General features: G+C 40.8%; 1 protein-coding gene across 6 annotated transcripts in view; it reads left to right on the top strand.

The window, feature by feature from the left end:
• The window catches only part of cspp1a (centrosome and spindle pole associated protein 1a), a 213,804-nt gene that overhangs the window by 159,915 nt on the left and 33,125 nt on the right, over positions 1–20,764 (top strand). For all 6 annotated transcript variants that reach the window (XM_080194128.1, XM_080194129.1, XM_080194127.1 and 3 more), the window contains 3 exons: positions 3,619–3,685; positions 10,177–10,303; positions 13,286–13,425. In XM_080194128.1, the coding sequence (XP_080050254.1) occupies positions 3,619–3,685; positions 10,177–10,303; positions 13,286–13,425 (334 nt within the window). The remainder of the gene's footprint in view (positions 1–3,618; positions 3,686–10,176; positions 10,304–13,285; positions 13,426–20,764) is intronic.

The raw sequence follows: 20,764 nt of genomic DNA, 5'->3' as shown, positions 1-20,764 counted from the left end.
CAGCATGTGTGCAGGAAGTATCTTCAGCTGCAGTTCCTGGAAGCCCAGTTTTCAGAGCTGGAGCAGTGGCTGTGGACATTGAAGCATCTGTGAGGTGGAATTGTGGATAGCACGTATAAGGAAATGGTCACGCGCAGGCTAAGACTCTGCAAGGAGGAAGGGAATAGGTGACCTCAGGCAGAGCCAAGAAGACTGGGCAGGCTGTGCATAAATATCCTGTGGTCTTTCACTTTCAAAACAGATATACTGCCTTGAATATGTTGAAGGGAATTACCTCCCAGGGAAAGCAGCAGCAGCCAAATTTGTTGCATCACGGTTGGCCCTATTAGAAGGAGAGGAGTAAATATTGTGGAAATACAATAGTTATATGAGATTCAAAAGGGGAATGGGCAGCAAATGGGACTCCAGGATGGTATGTTGCCTTGTAGGTGCTGGGCTTAAGGATGTATCAGAAAGTAGGACCTCAAAGTTAGTGATCTCAGTGTTGCATGCTAGTCAGTGCAGAAATAGCAAGATATATCAGATGAATGCATACCTGAAGAGATGGCACGAAGGGGAGGGTTTCAGATTTATGCTGGGAATGGGATTAAAAACAGGAAGTTAGAGACATGTGATAAAGGAACATCTGTAATTATGAGTGAGGCCAGTTCCTGGGGAGTGGGACAAGTACAAACTGGAGAGATTACACCTGGGCAGGACCTGGACTAATGTTGTAGGGGGAGCATTTGCTGGAGTGGTTGGGGAGAGTTTAAACTAAAGTGACAGTGGAAAGGGACTCAGAAGTGCAAGAAACAAGAGCAAAAGACAGAAAGGAGAATAAGAAAAATTATCGGCAGCAAAACCAAGGGCCAGAATCGAATAGGAGCATAAGTAAAAAATAATGCCAATGGGACAAGGAATCATAGAAAGACGAGCCTTAAGACTTTGTGCCTTTAATGTGCAGTGCATTCGCAATAAAGTGGATGAATTAATCGCAGAAGTAGATGTAAATGGTTATAATATAGTTGGGATTGCAGAGACATGGCTACAGGCTGACCAGGGCTGGGAACTGAACATCCATTCATCTTTTAAGGAGTATAGACAAAAAAGAAAAGGCAGTGGGATTGCATTGCTAGTTAAAGAAGAAGTTATAGCAATTGTGTTAAGAAGGACATCAGCTCCAGCGATGTGGAATCTGTATGTGTAGAGCTCAAACACCAAGGAACAATAAACATTAGTTGGGATTGTATTTAGACCCCCAAAACTGTAATGGTTATGCTGGGAATGGGATTAAAAACAGGATATTAGGGACATGTGATAAAGGAACATCTGTAATTATGAGTGATTTTATTCCTCTTATAGATTGGGCAAATCAAATTAATAATAATACATAGACAAGGAATTCCAGATTGGGCTTTTGGACTACTGCGTTGAGGAGCTAACTAGAAAACAGGCCATCCTAAACTGAGCATTGTCTAATGAGAAAGAATAATTGGCAAGCTAGTTGAGCAAGGCCCCTTGGGGCTGAGTGACCATAACATGCTAGAATTCTGAATCAAGGTGGAGAATGATGTAGTTGTTTCTGAGACTAGAGTCCTGAGCCAAAAAAACAAACTACAATGGTATGAGACACGAGTTGGTTATGATGGATTGGAGAACATTACTGAAAGAGATGACAATGGATAGGCAATTGCAAACATTCAGAGAGCACACAGATGAACTGCAACAATTGTTCATTGCTGTCTGACGCAAAAATTAACCTGGAAAGGTGGCCAAACCAGAAACGCTAAAAGCTTCTCTCATACTGAGAAGAGAAAAAGATTGATAAATGTAAATATAGGTCGCATACAGTCAGAAATGGGAATCTATAATGGAGAACAAAAAAGTGGCTGACCAAAACATACATACTTTGGTTCTGTCTTCACAATGGAAGACACAAATAACGTATCAGAAATGTTAGGGAATGAGGGAAGAACTGACTATATCGGATGGGAAATGGTGTTGTGAAAATTGATTGGATTGAAGGCTAATCAATCCCTGGAGTCTAAATAATCGTAGCAAGAAGTCTCACAACGCCAGGTTAAAGTCCAACCAGTTTATTTGATAGTAAACCCATAAGCTTTCGTCTCTCCACTCACCTGACGAAGGGACAAACCTCGAAAGCTTGTGCGTCTAATATCAAATAAACTGATTGGACTTTAAGCTGGTGTTGTGAGACTTCTTACTGTGTTTACCAACGCCAGCATCTCCACATCATGCCTTAATAATCTACATCCCAGACTACTAAAGGATGTGGTCATAGAAACAGTGGATGCATTGGTGATCATCTTTCAAGACTCTATAGACTCTGGCATAGTTCTTATGGATTAGAGGATAACTAATATCACCCCTACTAAGAAGGGAGGTAGAGAGAAAACAGGAAACTATAGATCAGTGAACTTGAAGTCAGTAGTGGGGAAAATGCTGGAGTCTGTTATAAAATATAGCAGAGCACTTGGGAAATTATAGCAGGATTGGACAGAGTCAGCATGAATTTATGAAAAGCAAATCATGTTTGACAAATCTTCTGAAATTCTTTGAGGATGTAACTAGGAGAGTTGACGTTGAGGAGCCAGTGGATGTCATTTATTTGGACATTCAGAAGGCTTTTGACAAAGTCCCACAAAGGTTAGTGTGTAAAATTAAAGCATGTGGGATGGGGAGTAGTATATTAAGATGGATAGAAAACTGACTGGCAGACAGGAAAGAGTAGGAATAAACAGGATGTTATTTCAAGTGGCAGGCAGTGACTAGTGGGGTAAGATAGAGATCAGTGCTAGGACCCCAGCTATTCACAATGTTTATTAATGATTTAGATGAGGGAACTAAATGTAATATCTCCAGATTTGCTCATGATAAAAAGCTGGGTGGGACAGTGAGCTGGATGCAGAGATGCTTTAGTGTGATTTGGGCAAGTTGAATGAGCTTGCAGTTGGATGGCAGATGCAGTATAATGTAGATAAATGTGAGGCCATCCGCTTTGGTAGCAACAACAGGAAGACAGATTATTATCTGAATGGTTATAAATTGGGAGAGGGGAATGTGCAGCATGAGCTGGGTGTCCTTGTACACCAGTCGCCGAAAGTAAGCATGCAGGTGCAGCAGTCAGCGAAGAAAGCAGATGTTACGTTGGCATTCATAGTATGAGTAATTTTGAACTTGGCCATTGAGGAAAGGCAAAGTGACAGAGAAGATATCGACATTGTCTGTGACATAAATGAAACACAAGGAAATGCATTGTTTAGATTAATCAAGGATGGAGTTTCAAGATTGAGCGGGCCATTTATCTGTTTTAAATAATTAAGTTAAAAATTGTTTTGATGATAAAATCTTCGAAGGAAAGAAACCTTTGTCTCCCTTAAAGTTACTGTGAGGGCTGAGTTCTTGCACCAAGATTATTTTACTAGAGTTGCGATACTACAATGCCGCAGTGGAAACTAACAAAATTTACAAAATCCTCAACCAAAAGTTTGTAGGTCCTGGAATTTGATTTTTATTTTTCTATATCTGTTTCTTTCATTTTAAGATGAAATTTTAAACCATGTTACTTGTATCAATTTATACTACTTGAATTGACTCAAAAATTGTTTTGCTTAATAGGATCATCCACAGTCAGGGACCGAGTCACCGCCAGTTCCTGCTAGACGAAACCAACTTCGAGCATTTGGTAAAACTATTAAAGCAGATATATGTTCTGTGCCGTTAAGTATTGGAGAACTTTAGATATTTGAATAAAGTTTAATGAGAGGTTAAAAAAAAACAAAATTATAACAATTGATGAAACTGATCCTATTTAATATTTACTCAGTATATTTGGATTGATGAAATTTTAAAAAAAGTATCAAATACTTAGGAACTGTTGATGTCTCTAAATTAAGTGGTACAGTAAATCATGTGGATGGGAACAAAACATTGCGAAGAGACACTGATAGAAAAATGGTTAAAACTGTAGCAGATGGGAACGATGGAGAGAAGTCAGACAAACAAAGCAAGAGATCCATTCATGACAAAAGAGATAAAAAGTAAGATGGAGCAGAAAAAGACTGCTTAAGACCAACCTCAGTTGGTAATAAAAGTGGAAACAAGGCACTGGATACTGCAAAGAGTCCTTATGGCAATAGTACTGCAGATTGTGCTCCAGAAGTTGTCGTGTCTCTAGACAAGCTGTTACAGTACAGCTACAATGCTTGCATCCAGCTGGCAATATGGACCACAAAAAACCAACACATATACAATTCGGCCAATCAGCCTGCTCTTGATCATCACTAAAGTGATAGAAGAGGTCATCAACAGTGCTGTTGAGGAGCACTTGCGTTCAATTTTGGTTTCACCAAAGTGTCTCAGCTCCTAAGCCCATTACAGCCTTGGTTGAAACATGGACAAAAGAGCTGAATTCTGAAGGCAAAGTGAAAGTGACTGCCCTTGACATCAAAGCAGCATTTGACCAGTTGTGGCATGAAAGAGCCCTGGCAAAACTGGAATCATTAGAAATGGGAGATCTTTCAGCTGCTTGGAGTTACACCTAGCAGAAAAGAAGATAGTTCTGGTTGTTGGAGGTTAATCATCTCCGTCCACTACAGGAATAGTGTCCGAGGCCTGATCATCTTCAGCTGCTTCAGTAGTGACCTTTCTTCCCTCATAAAGTCAGAAGTGGTGATGTTTGCTTATGACTGAACAATGTTCAGCATCATTCGCAACTCCTCAGACAATGAAGCAATCCACGTCCAAATGCAGCAAGACTTGGACAATATCCAGGCTTATGTTGATAAATGGCAATTAACATTTGCACCACACACATGCAGACAATGACCATTTCCAACAAAGAGGATTTAACCATTGCCCCTTAATATTCAATTGGCAATGTTATCGTTGAATCCCTCACTTTTAACATCCGACGATTACTATTAACCAGAAATTGAACAGGATTAACCATACAATTACTGTTGCTACAAGTGGAGGACAGCGGCTACAATTCCTGCAGTGAATAATTCACCTCCTGACTCCCAAAGCCTGTCCACATCTACAAGACACAAGTTAGAGTGTGATGGAATATTCTCTGTTCGCCTGGATGAATGCAGCTCCAACAACACTGAAAAAGTTCGACAATATCTAGGAGAAAGCAGCCATTTGATTGACACCCCTTCCACAAACATTCAATGTCTCCACCGCTGATGCAGTGTCAGCAGCGTGCACCATCTACAAGATGCACTGCAGTAATTCAGTAAGGCTTCTTAGGCAGCACCTTCCAAACCTACAACTGCTATCATCTAGAAGTACAAGGGCAGTAGATACCTGGGAATACCATCACCTGGATGTTCCCTGCCAAGTCAGTCATCATCCTAACTTAGAAAAATATTGCTGTTCCTTCACTGTCACTGGATCAAAATCCAGGAACTCTCTCCCTAACAGCACTGTGGCTGTACCTACACCTCAGGACTGCAGTCATTTAAGAAAACAGCTCACCATACCCTTTCGAGGACAAGTAGGGCTGGGCAGTAAATGCTGGTTGAGCCAACAACACTTGTATCCTGCAAATTTTTAAAAAAATTATTAGATGCAAGGTTGGCACCAGAGGCTGGAAAATTGCACATTGCCCTTGAGTCATGCTCACGGCAGCTAGTTTGCTTCTGAGGTCCCTGGAGATTGTTGTCACCTGCTTGGCACACTCCTGCAGAATCTCCAAAGCCAGGTTCTTGAGTTTGGTGCCATAGATTCCCAAGAAACTTACTAATCTTGTCCCTTTAATAAACTCTACCTTATTCAGAAAGGGTGCAAAGTTCCCAACAACTACAGGCCAGTAATTTTATCCCTGGTGGCAAAAAAGCTGTTAAACATAGTTTGGGACAAAATCAATCGTCACCTGGAAAAATGAGGATTAATGAAAGAAAGTGATAATGAATTTTTAAGAGAAAATCGTGTTTAGCCAGCTCGATTGAATTTTTCGATGCGATAACAGAGCTTTGACTAGATTGGTGCGGTAGATTTGGTGTATATTGACTACCGAAAGGCATTTAATAAAGTGTTTGTAACAGGCTTATCAGCAAAGTTGAAACCCATGAAATGATAAGGACAGCGGCTGAATGGATAAAAATTTGGCTTAGCAACAGGAGACAATAAAGTGCTAAATGCTTTTAATTGGAGGATGATATATGGTGTAGTTCCCCAGGGATTTATGTTTTTCTTAATGTTTATAGACTTGGTTGTGATGGGGACAATTTGAAATTTACAAATAGCACACAACTTGTAAGTATTGTGAACTGAGTAGGAAAGTGATAGACTTCAAGAAGGTATAATTGGTAGAATGGGAGGACACATGGCACATGAAGTTTAATCTCAAAGTGTGCAGTGAAGGAAGCTCAAAAAATACGCAAAATAAAAGATACCATTCTAAAGTGGTTGCAAGAAGAGGGATTTAATGCAGATGTCATTGAAGATGACAGGGCCAGTTGAGAAAGTAGTTAATAAGATAGACCGGATCCTGAACTGGATGGTGTGGATAGATGGAAAAGGTTCCTAATGGGATGGTTCAAGAACCAGAGGACATCACTGTTGTCTCCAAACAGTTTGCCTATGCCACTCTGCAACATTCCAAGGTTATGGAGGAAACCATAAGTTAGTAAAACCAAGTTTACCAAAATTACCCTCAAATGAAGAAATTACCAACAAGATCTCAGTTTGTAACTTTTACTGTAACGTAAATCAGAACCAACGCAAATTAAAAATGAGTTAACAGCTAAATAACACAATGTAAAAAGATAAATTTAACTTGAAATAATTTATGTAACAAAGATATGTCTTATATGACCACTAGTTTCCACATCATCGAAAACATGTAGCACTGTGTGGTTACAAAGTACTGTAACATGACTTCTGGGATCTAGGATCTCCCACTTTATAATTCCATCAATTTGGCCCTTGAGTCATGCTCACGGCAGCTAGTTTGCTTCTGAGGTCCCTGGAGATTGTTGTCACCTGCTTGACACACTCCTGCAGAATCTCCAAAGCCAGGTTCTTGAGTTTGATGCCACAGATTCCCAAGAAACTTACTTATCTTGTCCCTTTAATAAACTCTACTAAATGGTCTGGTGTGCTCTGTCTGGCAAAACTGAAGCAGCATCAATAAAATTGTTCAATTCACAATCCCTGCTTTAATGTTGTCTTCAACCTATTTTTTCCTGTTTACCTGTAGCACGTACATAGCTCATTATAAATATGCCTCTCCCATCTGCTGCTGTGTCTGGCTACAGGGTATTCATGTGTTTAATTCCTTTCTGTTGCTACTGTTTCCAGATAAAGTTTTGCCAAGTCACATGGCCCAATATTTATTCAAGAAAATGCTATTTGTTGCTTTACAACTGATGCAAACCCTTAAAACATGCAAAATATTCTTAATAGAAGTTATATATTTCAAATAAATCACACATTTTTCTTACTGTGCTTCTTCTGGGTCAAATGTTGTCTCACCATCAAGTGCTGCAGATATAATTATCACAGATTCACATTCGTGATGTTTAAAAGAACCTTTTTGCCACTCTAGCCATTATAGTGAGACCATTCACAGCAATAGATGAACAATAGTGCTATTCGTAGCAAGGGAGGATGAAAAGGGGCCACTCACAGTGAGAGAGGAGCAGTGGGGCCATTATCAGTGAAAGTGGAACAATGGGATCATTAATATAGTGTGACATCCAATACAATATTCCAGTTGATATCTAACCAGTGTCTTGTATAAGTTCAACATAATCTTCTTGCTCTTGTACTCTATGCCCCTATTAATAAAGCCCAGAATACCATATGATTTATTAACTGCTCTCTCCACTTATCCTGCCACCTTCAATGATCTATGCCCATATACAACCAGGTCCCTCTGCTTCTGTACCCCGTTTGAAATTTTAGCCCTTATTTTGTATTCTTTGTCCATGTTCTTTACACCAAATGCATCACTTCACACTTTTCTACTTTGACCTTCATCTACCACTCCTCTGCTGACTCCACCAACTTGTCTGTGTCCTTCTAAAGTTCTACACTGTGTACCGCACAGTTTATAATAGTTTGAAATTTTGTGTCATCTGCAAACTTTGAAATTGTCCTCTGCACACCAAGATCTAGATCATTAACATATATCAAGAAAATTAAGCATCCTATTACTGACCCCTGGGGAATAGCACTACAAACCTTCTTTCAGCCCAAAAAATATCCATTGACCATTAAATCCTGATTTTTATCATTTCAGCTAGTTTTGTCTCCATGTTACTATCGTCCCTTTTATTTCAAGGCATATAACTTTTCTCATAAGTCTATTGTGTGACACTGCATTGAATGCTTTTTGAAAGCCCATGTACACCACATCAACAGCATTACCCTCATTGACCCTTTCTATTACTTCTACAAAAACATCCGGCATAATAGTTAAAAGCAATTTCCCCTGGCTCTTCCTGAGCAATGCACATTTTTCCATGTGACTATTAAGCCTTTTCTGAATAATTTTTTAAAGAAGCTTATAAAATCCATACAGTGCAGCAAGAGGCCTTTCAGCTCATCAAGTCTGCAACAGAGCATCTTGCCCAAGTCCTATCCCCATACTCCATGTATTTATCCGCTAATTCCCCCCACCTATCTTGAGATTCTAAGGGATAATTTAGCATGGCCAATCCACCTAACATCTTTGGACTGTGGGAGGAAACTGGAGCATCCAGAGGAAACCACACAGACATGAGGAGAATGTGCAAACTCCACACAGTCAGCCAAGGCTGGGATTAAACCCAGGTCCCTGGAGCTGAGAGGCAACACTGGTAAACACTGTCCACCATGCTGACCCACTACTAATGTTAAAGTGGTCTGTAATTGGTGGGACTATAATTACAACATGTTTTGAACAAGGCCAAGTTTATTATGGAAAGTGATTCATGTTGTCAAAGGCTGCTTAATGCATTTTAATAATTTGACTGGGAGGGGCAGTTTGGTAGAGAATCTTTGTTTTACGGATGTTTAGTTTGAGGCTCATGCTTTCGTACACCCTGGTAAAGGTGTTGATGGTGGCCCAGAGCTCAGCCCCCGAGTGTGTGGACACAAGCATCATCTGCATATCGTAGTTCAATGAACAGAGGATGAGGCGACCTTGGAACTGCGCTATAGGTAGGAGTAGTTGAACAGATTCCTGCTTGTTCCGTGGTTTAGCTCTACTCTAGTGGGGAACTTGGGAGCTTGTTGAGGGTTAGATGGAGCATTGCAGCCACGAAGGCCAGGAAGAGTGTCAGTGCAAAAACACAGCCTCACTTGACCCCACTCCGAACATGAATTGGATCTGTGGTGGATCCATTGATCAGAATCACAGCTTTACAAGCAGGTTTACTTTAAATCCAGTAGTCTTAGAGTAAAAAAGGGATTGATAATTTCTAAGAAAAGGAACTTCTGAAGGATTATGGAAAAGAAGAGCGCAAGATCAAATGAGAAAAATAGATTTAAGGAAACAGTGTGGACTCTGCTTGGGTTGTAGCTGTGAGATATCGAACAAGACAGCATGATGAAGCTAGACCTGTGAACACCAGGTTCCTGTCACCCTGAGAGAGCATATCAAGAGAAATAGGGCATTGTGCAGTAATGTTACTAGAATTTTATAGATCAGAAAACCTATAAGGATTGTTGCCATCAAAAGGGGTCTTAATGTCTGTGTTAGTTTAAACCAAAACCTTTTGGGAAATGTTTGAAACGTACTGTTAACTATGTTAAGGTGTTCTTGTGTTTTAAGTGTTATTTTCTTTTCTCTTTATTTTAATAAATGTTTTAATAAATGTTTAAATGTTTAAATAAAATCATCACAATTAGTCTGAGAGTTACTTATCATGATTTAAAAAAACTCCTCATAATATACAAAATGCAAAGTCATTCTGGCATCTGATTCAAGTTTCTCTTTGGGATTTGGGCAGTCTGGCACTTATCTGTCATGCCATAATATCCTCCATAATACCTCCAAAAAAACAATGTTTCAATTAATTTGCTGTGCGTTGGATCTACTAGTGCTCATGTTGTATCTCATATTTACCTACATAAATTATTACACTTGAAGGGATATAATGACATTGTGATAACAGCCTGTATAAATGCAAGTTCTTTCATTTTTATTTGTAATTTGGTCTATTTCTACCTGTGTTTTGACAGAGGAAAAGAAAGATATAATTAGTGAATTGTCGGCATTGAGGAAACAGCTACGAAGTGAAGAACGGCGCCTTGAGGAGCATTTTCAAAATGCTGACAATGAAGATGATGCAACATCTAATATGGCCAAGTAAAAAAAAATCACATTTCAGTTAACTAGATTAGTAACATAAGAAATAGGAGCAAACCATATGGTCCCTTGAGCCTACTCTACCATATAATATGACCATGGCTGATCTACTCTCCTTTTCTTTTCACTACTTATATTTCTTAATTCCCTGAGAGACCAAAGATCTATCTCAGACTTGAATATATTTAATGATGGAACATCCACAGGGCTATGGGATAGGGAACTCCAAAGATTCACAACTTTGACTGAAGAAGTTTCTCATCTCAATTCCAATCAAACCCTCAGTAACCTTTATTCAGAGACACTGTCCCTGTATTCTAAATTCCCCAGGCAGGGGGAACAACCTCTGTATACACTGACGTGGAAAATTATGTTTAAAGAATATGGGAAAATTATCTGCCCAAAGCAGAACACTGCAGTTTTCTAAATAAGCAGTCACAAACCTATCCCCTTTATGCAGCCACATTCACCTGTAGCAGTCGAACATTTTCAGCAATCCTGATAATCATTAATCTTGCTTCCAACTGCTGCATTTGGATATTAAATTAAAATAGTGGAGCAAAGTATCCTGATATTAATTTATGCACGGCAAGTGATCAGACCCAATTCCATCAACCACAACTTTCTGCTGATGGTTTTCCAGCCAGTTCCAGCTGAATATATTGCTGCTGATATACAAAAAACAATATAGCACAGGAACAGGCCCTTCGGTCAAGCCTGCGCTGATATCTGGTTTCTATTGCTCCGATTGCCTCCTGTTCATGTGTCTGTCAAGATACACTTTGAACATTGCTAACATGACTGCTTCCACCAGCTCCACTGGCAGTGCTTTTCAGGCACCCTCTGCTTTCTATGTGAAAATCATTCCCCACACGTCTCCCCTAAACTTACCACCTTTCACCTGTGGCACCTCGGGGGAAAAACTCTATCTATGCCTGTCATAATTTTGTAGACTTTTATCAGGTTGCCCCTCAGCTTCTGTCTTTCCAGTGAAACCAATCTGAGTTTATCCAACCTCTCCTCATACCTAAAACCCTCCAAACCAGGCAACATCCTGGTAAACCTCCTTTGCACCCTCTCCAAAGCATTCATGTCCTTCTGGTAGTATGGCAACCAAAAATGCATGCACTATTCCAAATGCGGCCTAACTAAAGTTTTATACAGCTGTAACATTATTTGCCAACTTTTATACTCGGTGCCCCAGTTGATGAAGGCAAGCATGTCATATGCCTTTTTGACCACCTTATTCACTAAACGCCATCTGCCGTCCCTCTGTCCAAGTCTGTAATATATCCTGCTGTATCCTTTGATAATCCTTGTCACTATCTGCAATTCCAACTATTTTTGTGTCATTCACTAACATACTAATCAGATTACCTACATTTTCCTCCAGATAGATCCCTAAGGAACACTCTTAGTTACTGATCTCCATTCTGAAAACAGACCATGTAGCGAAACATCTTATGTGGTACTTTGCCTACTAAAACCTCCAATAGGTTTTGACAATATTTGCTGGGGTTTCTTCCTTGTTTTTAAGTCTCCATTGCCTTACCATTCCTATCTCTAATCTCCTTTGGCACCATGACCCTCCAAGATATCTGTGCACCTCCAATTCTGGCATTTTGAGCACTGCATGGTTTTCAGTACTCCATCATTGATGGCCATGTGTTAGCAGCCTAGGCTCATACTTCTGGAATTCCCCCTCAAAACCTCTTTGCTTCCCTAAGTCCCATGTCCCCTTCCACTTTGACTAAACTTCATTATCTGTCCCAATATCACTTTATGTTGGTCAATGTCAAATTTTGCTTAATAACACTGTTTTATTACTTAATCTTTTATTACTTAAAGGTGCTATATGAATGCAAGCTGTTCTTTCCCCACATTCACCACCACGGTGACTTCTTTAAAAATAAAACCACATTTGTTAGACATGACATTTTTGAAGCTATGTTGATCATCCATCTTGGGCTTAAGTAGTCATGTGTTGCATCCTTAATGATTCTTTCAAGTGTTTCCCCTATTCCTGCTGGGAAACCAATTGGTCAGTAATTACCCAGATCTATCTCATCTGTTTTTAAAGAAGAGAACCATATTACCACCTTTGACATCATGTGTTCCATGTCTTTGACAATCCTCGGGTAGATATTATTCAGAAAACAGGCCCTCTCCATCTTTCCTAATTCTATCTTTACACATTAGGTCAAGTGGTGTACTTTTGCATTTTATACACTGTACTTGCTCCCACACGCACTCTGTTTTCTATTAATACTGATACAAAGTATCAAATGTGCTCAGGAGAGTTTTTGAGATTGGATGGTTCAGGATTCCAAGTCAGATTATATTTCTAGAGCCAGTGATTCTTGAAAAAAGAATAGCCAAAAATAGGTGATCTTTATGAAGACAGAACATTCATGACAATTCAAAATAAAAATAAATATTATCCTTTTGTCAGAGCAGTGTAAATACTTCTAGCCAAAAGCATTAGTCCACCTAGTTGTGACAGACACTGACAAAATATCTTTCAAAGACCAATTAAAGAATGTCTGTTGATCTCTTAAAGATACTGCAAAGCCAATTATGGTCAAAAGGAATAATAGTTTAGGAGGAGGAACACCCAAAAACTCCAGTGGATGGGCACAGCTGTGTACTTAGCTTGGGTATCAATAGAAATGGAGCTGCAAATATAATGTGCGCATTGCATAATTTAATTTTTATGATTGTTCAATTAGTACTGTATTCCAGTAGTTTTCTGCACAATTAGGTGAGCAATTAGTTTGGAATTGCTTAGGTCTTTGCATGTAATTGCCATTTATTGTATTAATTGAATGGTACTAACTTGAAAACAAATATCTTATTGTAAAGATTATTTTGCCTTTGATAACAACAGTAACTGAATCTGTAAACTCACTTGACGTGAAATGTGCAGTTAATCTTATATCTCCTTTTAGCTAATATACTTTATTTTCGAATGTTTCTCAAAAGGAAGAGAGAGAAAAATCATGTTGATGTCTTTGATTTGGCCAGACAACGTATACAGGCCCTGGTACACCGACCTTCATCGAAAGAGAAAGATTCTGTTAATTTAAGAAATATTAGAGACTTCAATGAACTGAAATACAGAGGTAGGCCCAGATGTAAATGGCCCTAAATTTTCTAGTTATAGAAACTGAATACCTTAACGAGCAAGTTGTTTCTTTAATTTTTAATTGTAACTGTGATGGAAAACTGAATATTTCGCAACATCTAACATTTTTAGTACTGGGGCTGAATATCTTAATTTCAGTATTGTGGTCCAATATTCATTCAGATTTACTGATATTGAGGACATTAACATATGTAACAATATATCAATGAAAACAGGAGATTTAACTTTTAATGATGAGATGTCTAATGTAGGCCCATGTCCAGAATTTGGCAGGAACCTGCTGACTTCAACTTTTAAATGGCTCACTTTACGAATGGTGTGGGACAGTCCCATGGGTGTGTAAATGTGTAAAATGACATTTGAATAAGGATTTGACCATGCATTTTAGCTTGAACTGCCAATGTATGGGTTCCATTGGTTTTCTGAAAGTCGGTAGGGCCAACAAGGTGAGAGTCATCGGAGATTGGCAGAACTGTGAAGCTAACAGGCTGGAAAGCTTTAAATCCACAAATCTGTTCCTTGCCTATGTGAAAGACTCTTCTTCACAGGAATTGTTCTGAATGAGTACTTCAATAGTTTGAAGATAATTTCCAAGACTTTGGAGGTAATTTGTGCTACCTTTTTGCTTTTGATCTCTAATTCCTAGCTGTTTGCCTTCAAAGCATCATTGAAGCCATTTATGCAAATCTGCTTTAGCTCTGATGAGAATTAGGAGGTGCAGCCTCCGCAACACAACTAACAGCAAAGGAAAAAAAAAAGCAGCTGTTTTCTCTTCAACTGCCTGCCACTCCACAGAGCAAAGGGTGGGAACATAGAATTGCAGGAGATAATACCTGCCAATGGTGGGTATACTGACAGAGAATCAACTTTCTGGATATGACTGACCCCACATTTTCAAATGAAGGTCAGAGTTTCCCATCAGATGGTTGCTGGCATCCAAAGCCTTCTGCAACAAGACCTCCAACTTAGCAGCTGGTATGTTACTACCAAAAGATTATCATGTATTTCTGTGCAAAGTATCCAGAAACCTGCTATGATGTATTAGTAATTTTCCAGTCAAGGGTCCATGCAGACTCTACAGACGGCTCCTTGGAAATGAGGGTACCCTCTAGGGACATGACTGATGACCCTTGTGCGGAACTCTACCCGGATGCAGAGGAAAGATTAGCAGATCCTGTCCTTGGCACCTGTAATAGAATGCAGTTGCAGAGTCGCATCAGAATCCCTCCTTTGTCCAGGTATCTGAGGAAAGATACGGTAGAAGCCAGATGAGCTTTTGAGTGATCATCAAACGATCCATTGGTTTTTAAAAATGCAGCTCAAATAGAACATAGAATATTACAGCGCAGTACAGGCCCTTCGGCCCTCGATGTTGCGCCACCAGTGGAACCAATCTAATGACCCTCTAACCTAAACTATTCCAATGTTATCCATATGCCTATCCACTGACCATTTGAATGCCCTGGATATTTGAAATACCTGGACAGAGGAGGGATTCTGATGTGACTCTGCAACTGCATTCCATTACAGGTGCCAAGGACAGGATCTGCTGACTGTTGCTTGTCTTTGATTTGACTTATTATTGTCACATGTATTAACATAAGTGAAAAGTATTGTTTCTTGCGCGCTATACAGACAAAACATACCTTTCATAGAGAAGGAAAGAAGAGAGTGCAGAATGTAGTGTTACAGTCATAGCTAGGATATGGAGAAAGATCAACTTAAAGTAAGTCCATTCAAAAATCTGACAGCAGCAGAGAAGAGGTTGTTCTTGAGTCAGTTGGTACGTGACCTAAGACTTTTGTATCTTTTTCCCAAAGGGAGAAGATGAAAGAGAGAATGTCCAGGGTGCGTGGGGTCTTTAATTATGCTGGCTGCTTTGCTGAGGCAGTGGGAAGTATAGACAGGGTCAATGGATGGGTGGCTGGTTTGCATGATGGATTGGGCTACAGTCGCGACCTTTTGTAATTCCTTACAGTCTTGGACAAAGCAGGAGCCAAACCAAGCTGCAACACAACCAGAAAGTTTCTACTGCTGCCATACCATTGACCTCGAGGCTGATATCCGATTTGCAGGCAGGAGCAAATAATGGATATAAGTGGGTCATGGAGACTTGAAATAAAGTTTATGGTGCATAAATATTTGCAACGAATTGATGCATTGACACCCAAGTGATTTCTCTTGTGAATATATAAATTATTTATTTTCCTTTGTTATTACTTCTGTGAGGTTCGACTTCACTGTTACGTATAGACCAAGCATGGCTAGAAGTGGGCTGCGTGTTCTCTTGCCCTGAGTGCTGAGATGTTCGTGGCTGACATCAGCTGGGTTTTGGAGCCAATGAGAACCTTGCCAAAAGTTGCATCTATGAAGTGGCAAACTCAACCATTGGAAAATTACTATACATGTGGTGCTGTTACTGAGGAGGAACAAGAGGAGGAATTGAAACTACTACAACAGAGTTCCCATTCCATGTCCCCTTTCTTCATCTCTTTAATGAGATATCTGCAATTCCCTGCTAGCCAAGTGTTAGAGAGTAGTTTGCTGCACATCAGTGAGATGTTGAATGATCTGATCAAGGCTGTCCTTCATCCTTTTTAAATTGGCAGATTGAATGTGCAGTCTGTTGATGCATTCAGCATGTATTCAGTTGCTTGCTGCAAGTTATGCCTCCATGCAGGTAACCATATTTTCCATAGAGGAGACTATTACCACAAAGGCCTGATGCATCATGGTATTCAGGTTGAAATTGATTCCTCCAATCTCTTTTCAGTAGTACACAGTGCCTCTGAAAGTGTTGACAGAACCTTACGTTTTCTGCTGTTGCTCCAAATAGTCCTACTCATTGATGATCCCTAAGACTTTGCACCTACTTGGGACTCTCCCTTGCTGTTCCTGTCTTGGATACCGCTTCTTTCATATAATCAAAGCAGGGTGTATATGTCATTTGACAGTGCTTCTTCGGTGTGCTCAACTCCTCACCCCTCCCGACTACCCTGAAGATTTCTGATCCGTACCTCCAGCAACAAAAAAAAACAAAGAATTGAGTCTTTGTGGGTGGAATTGAGAAATAGGAAGGGGGCCATTACTATGCTAGGAGTGAAGTGTAGGCCGCCCGATAGCCCGCGGGAAGTGGAAGAGGGTATATGTAGGGACATTTTGGATAAGTGTAGGAAGAATAGGATTGTTGTAGTGGGAGATTTTAATCTCCCTAGGGTGGATTGGAAGGTGCCTAGAGCTGGGGGGTCTGAAGGGGAGGAATTCGTAAGATATGTATTGGAAGGATCCTTGCAACAGTATGTAGATAGCCCGACTAGAGAGGGGACGATACTGGATTTAGTTCTGGGAAATGAGCCGGGTCAGGTGGTTGAAGTTACGGTAGGCGAACATGTGGCTAATAGTGACCACAACTCCGTCTACTTTAGGATACGATTGGAAAAAGATGAGAGCTGTCCTAAGGGGAGGGTGCTAAATTGGGGGAAGGCTAGATACAGCCGGATTAGGCAGGAGCTTAGGGATACAGACTGGAATAGGCTGTTGGAAGGCAAGACCACGTTAGGCATGTGGGAGTCTTTCAAGAGAAAACTGCAAAAGGTGCAGGAAAGGCATGTGCCAGTTAGGAGAAAGGATGGGAAAGGTAGGACTAGGGAACCGTGGATTACTAGAGATATAGAAGACCTGGTTAGGAAGAAACAAGAGGCGTTTGTCAGGTCTAAGCAGCTGGGAACGGAGAGAGCGTTGGAGGAATGCAGAGAGAGTAGGAGGGATCTCAAACGGGGAGTTAGGAGAGCAAAGAGGGGGCATGAGATGGCTTTGGCAGGTAGGGTTAAGGAGAATCCAAAGGCGTTTCACTCCTACCTTAAGAACAAAAGGGTGACTAGGGGTAAAATCGGTCCTCTCAGGGACAAACGTGGGGAATTGTGCTTAGAGGCAGAGGGAATGGGGGAGATCCTGAATGAATACTTTGCGTCGGTATTCACGAAGGAGAGGGGCTTGATGTCTAGTACAGTCATTGAGGGAGCGGTAGACCAATTGAAAGATCTATCGATTACGAGGGAAGAAGTGTTATGGCTCTTAGAGGGCATTAAAACCGATAAATCTCCGGGGCCTGATTGCATTTATCCTAGGCTGCTTAGAGAGGCGAGGGATGAGATTGCTGGGCCTCTGACGCAAATCTTTGTCTCTTCTTTGGACACAGGTGAGGTCCCAGAGGACTGGAGGATAGCGAACGTGGTACCGTTGTTTAAAAAGGGTAGAAGGGGTAGCCTGGGAACTATAGGCCGGTGAGCTTAACGTCAGTGGTAGGTAAGTTGATGGAGAGGATTCTTAGGGATAGGATGTATGCGCACTTGGAGCGTTGCGATCTGATTAAGGATACGCAGCATGGCTTTGTCAAGGGGAAGTCTTGCCTTACGAATCTGGTAGAATTCTTTGAGGAGGTGACAAAAACGGTTGACGAAGGACGAGCCGTTGATGTTGTCTGTATGGATTTCAGTAAGGCGTTTGACAAAGTCGCTCATGGTAGGTTGGTACAGAAGATTAAAGCTCATGGGATATGTGGTCAGGTATCTAGATGGGTAGAGAACTGGCTTGCAAAGAGGAGTCAGAAAGTAGTTGTGGAGGGGTCGTTTTCTACCTGGAGGTCTGTCACTAGTGGTGTGCCGCAGGGCTCAGTACTGGGACCTCTTCTCTTTGTAGTGTATATAAATGATTTGGAAGAGGAAGTAGGTGGTGTGATCAGCAAATTTGCTGATGACACCAAGATGGCTGGATTGGCGGGCAGTGAGGAGCAGTGACTGGCAATACAGCAGGATATTGATAGGCTGGTTGATTGGGCAGATACGTGGCAAATGGAATTTAATCCAGATAAATGTGAGGTGATGCATTTTGGCCGGAATAATGTAGGGGGAAGTTATATGATAAAGGGTAAGCCCGTAAGGAGTGTAGAGTCGCAGCGAGACCTGGGGGTGCAAGTGCACAAGTCTTTGAAGGTGGCAGTGCAAGTGGAGAGTGTGGTGAAGAAAGCCTATGGTATGTTAGCCTTTATAGGAAGGGGTATAGAATATAAGAGCTGGAGTCTAATATTGCAGTTGTACAGAACGTTGGTTCGGCCGCATTTGGAGTACTGCGTACAGTTCTGGTCGCCTTACTACCGGAAGGACGTGGAGACTCTGGAGACAGTGCAGAGGAGGTTTACTAGGATGTTGCCTGGTATGGAAGGACTGGGGTATGAGGAAAGAGTGAAGAAATTGGGGCTCTTTTCCCTTGAAAGACGCTGACTGAGGGGGGATCTAATAGAGGTATATAAGATTATGAAGGGTATAGATAGAGTAGACAGAGGTAAGCTATTTCCTATAATAGAGACACATAGGACAAGGGGCCATGGACTTAAGGTGAGGGGGGAACGGTACAACACAGATATTAGAGGGAGGTTTTTCACACAGAGGGTAGTGGGGGTATGGAATGCTCTGCCAAGTAAGGTGGTGGAGGCAAACACTTAGACAGGCATATGACTGAGTTGGAGATGGGTGGATATAGGAGAACCTTTTAAATAAGGGTCATTAGCATTGGGGCATCCCTGGTAACGTAAATGGGTATAGTATGATAATAATGTTTTTTTTTCTCTTTCATTCACAGGTTTTAAGTCGGTCCACCTCGTGTCCAACGAGGGGCATACAGGCGATGGGTCGTACTGGGGCTGCTCTTGGTTGTTCGAGATTGGCCTAGTGCTTCATGTCGTTAGTGTGTGCCTAAACTGGACAAGATACTGGGCAAGACGACAGCTCAGTGACTATCGCTGATTGCTGTGCAGGCACATGAATTTGGGCCGGTGTCTGTGGGAGTTTGCGCATTCTCCCCGTGCTTGCGTGGGTTTCCTCCGGGTGCTCCGGTTTCCTCCCACACCCCAAAGATGTGCTGTTAGGCTGATTGGCAGGAATAAATTGTCCCTAAATCAGTTTCCCTCAATCTGGATGGCCATAAAACACTAGATGGGGGTCATGAGTAGAGAGGTGGACTGGTGGTGTTGAGATGGCAGCGCGGGCTCGTTGGGCTGAAGGGCCTGTTTCCCGGGCTGATTTTGTTCTTTGTTCTAACAAATCCAGTATCATGTTTGAAGGACCTGAGGAAGATTAAAGACATGAATTAAAACTGACAAGGGGAAAAGTTAAAAATCATTATGATGCAAATAATCATCTTTCAGTGACAGGTGACAACCATATCATGAGTCATTTGACTGTGCGTTATCTAATTCTGTGTTATAATTCTGGTCAGGAATTCCAAAATGTTTTATGAAGCCCGTCTCGATCATAAGTTTTACATGTTGAATTTGACTAGGATAAGCATGATATGTTTCACTTCAGGTATGATTCAAATGAACACTATGGAGTTTTTATCAATTTAAGAATTTAAGCTTAATTAAGAATATAATTAACATGTACAGTAAGTAATTTAGCAATAACTTTCTTCAATTACAAACAAAAACAAAACAACCATGATAATGTATAACTCTTAACAGAGTTAACAGATATATCTAAGATGTTCCAAACAAAAACTTCACACAGACAAAAAAAAACCCTTTCCACAGGTTTAACTTAGCAAAAACTAAAGCTCATGTGATACTGGAACTGAGCCCTTGGGTTGGAGAATTGAAAATCCTAACTTCTCAGCCTTGTAACTTATAGCAGCCCTCTGGACACAGTTGGAACAAATTCCCAGAACATCAGGGACAGAGTTTGGTCAAGCCACCAATAGCAGATGTTCCACTGAAAGCAAGGCTTCATGCCTTCCTAGAATGAACCAGTGGAGTTTTCAAAACCAGAGACAGCACGAAACATTTCTTTCCAGCTTGATGTCTCTTCTAAAACTAAAAACTGCAATCAGCCAAAACAGGAAATGAAAGCTTATATTCACTAGAAAGGGAAAAAACTCTCCAGAACCCATGACCTGCCAACCAGCCTTCTTCCTAACAATGCAAGGTCATAAAACATCTCAAAGTAAAAATAAACAAACCTCATTTAAGCCACGTAAGAAGCAATAAAAGGACTTCTCCAGCCAACTTGGCAACAATGACATAGGTTGAGGCTGTGGGAACTACAGAGAACATTTTTTTTTAAATCTCTTAAAGGTACACTAACAGCACATCTGTCACCAGGTATCTGGGAGACCTCTACCTCCAAAACTACTGGCCTTGCACTGTGATAACAACCTGCTTATTTTAAATACCTATCTTCCACAAAGGTTATGGTGATGATTACTAGAAGGCCATCTCCTGCTCTCTGCCTTCCCCTTGAATTTTATGCTTTGTTCCGCAAAGA

Source organism: Carcharhinus amblyrhynchos, chromosome 8 (assembly GCF_965287045.1).
Source record: "Carcharhinus amblyrhynchos chromosome 8, sCarAmb.v2.hapA, whole genome shotgun sequence".
In the NCBI taxonomy this organism is placed as follows: domain Eukaryota; kingdom Metazoa; phylum Chordata; class Chondrichthyes; order Carcharhiniformes; family Carcharhinidae; genus Carcharhinus; species Carcharhinus amblyrhynchos.
This window is presented reverse-complemented; position numbering and strand designations above follow the sequence as displayed.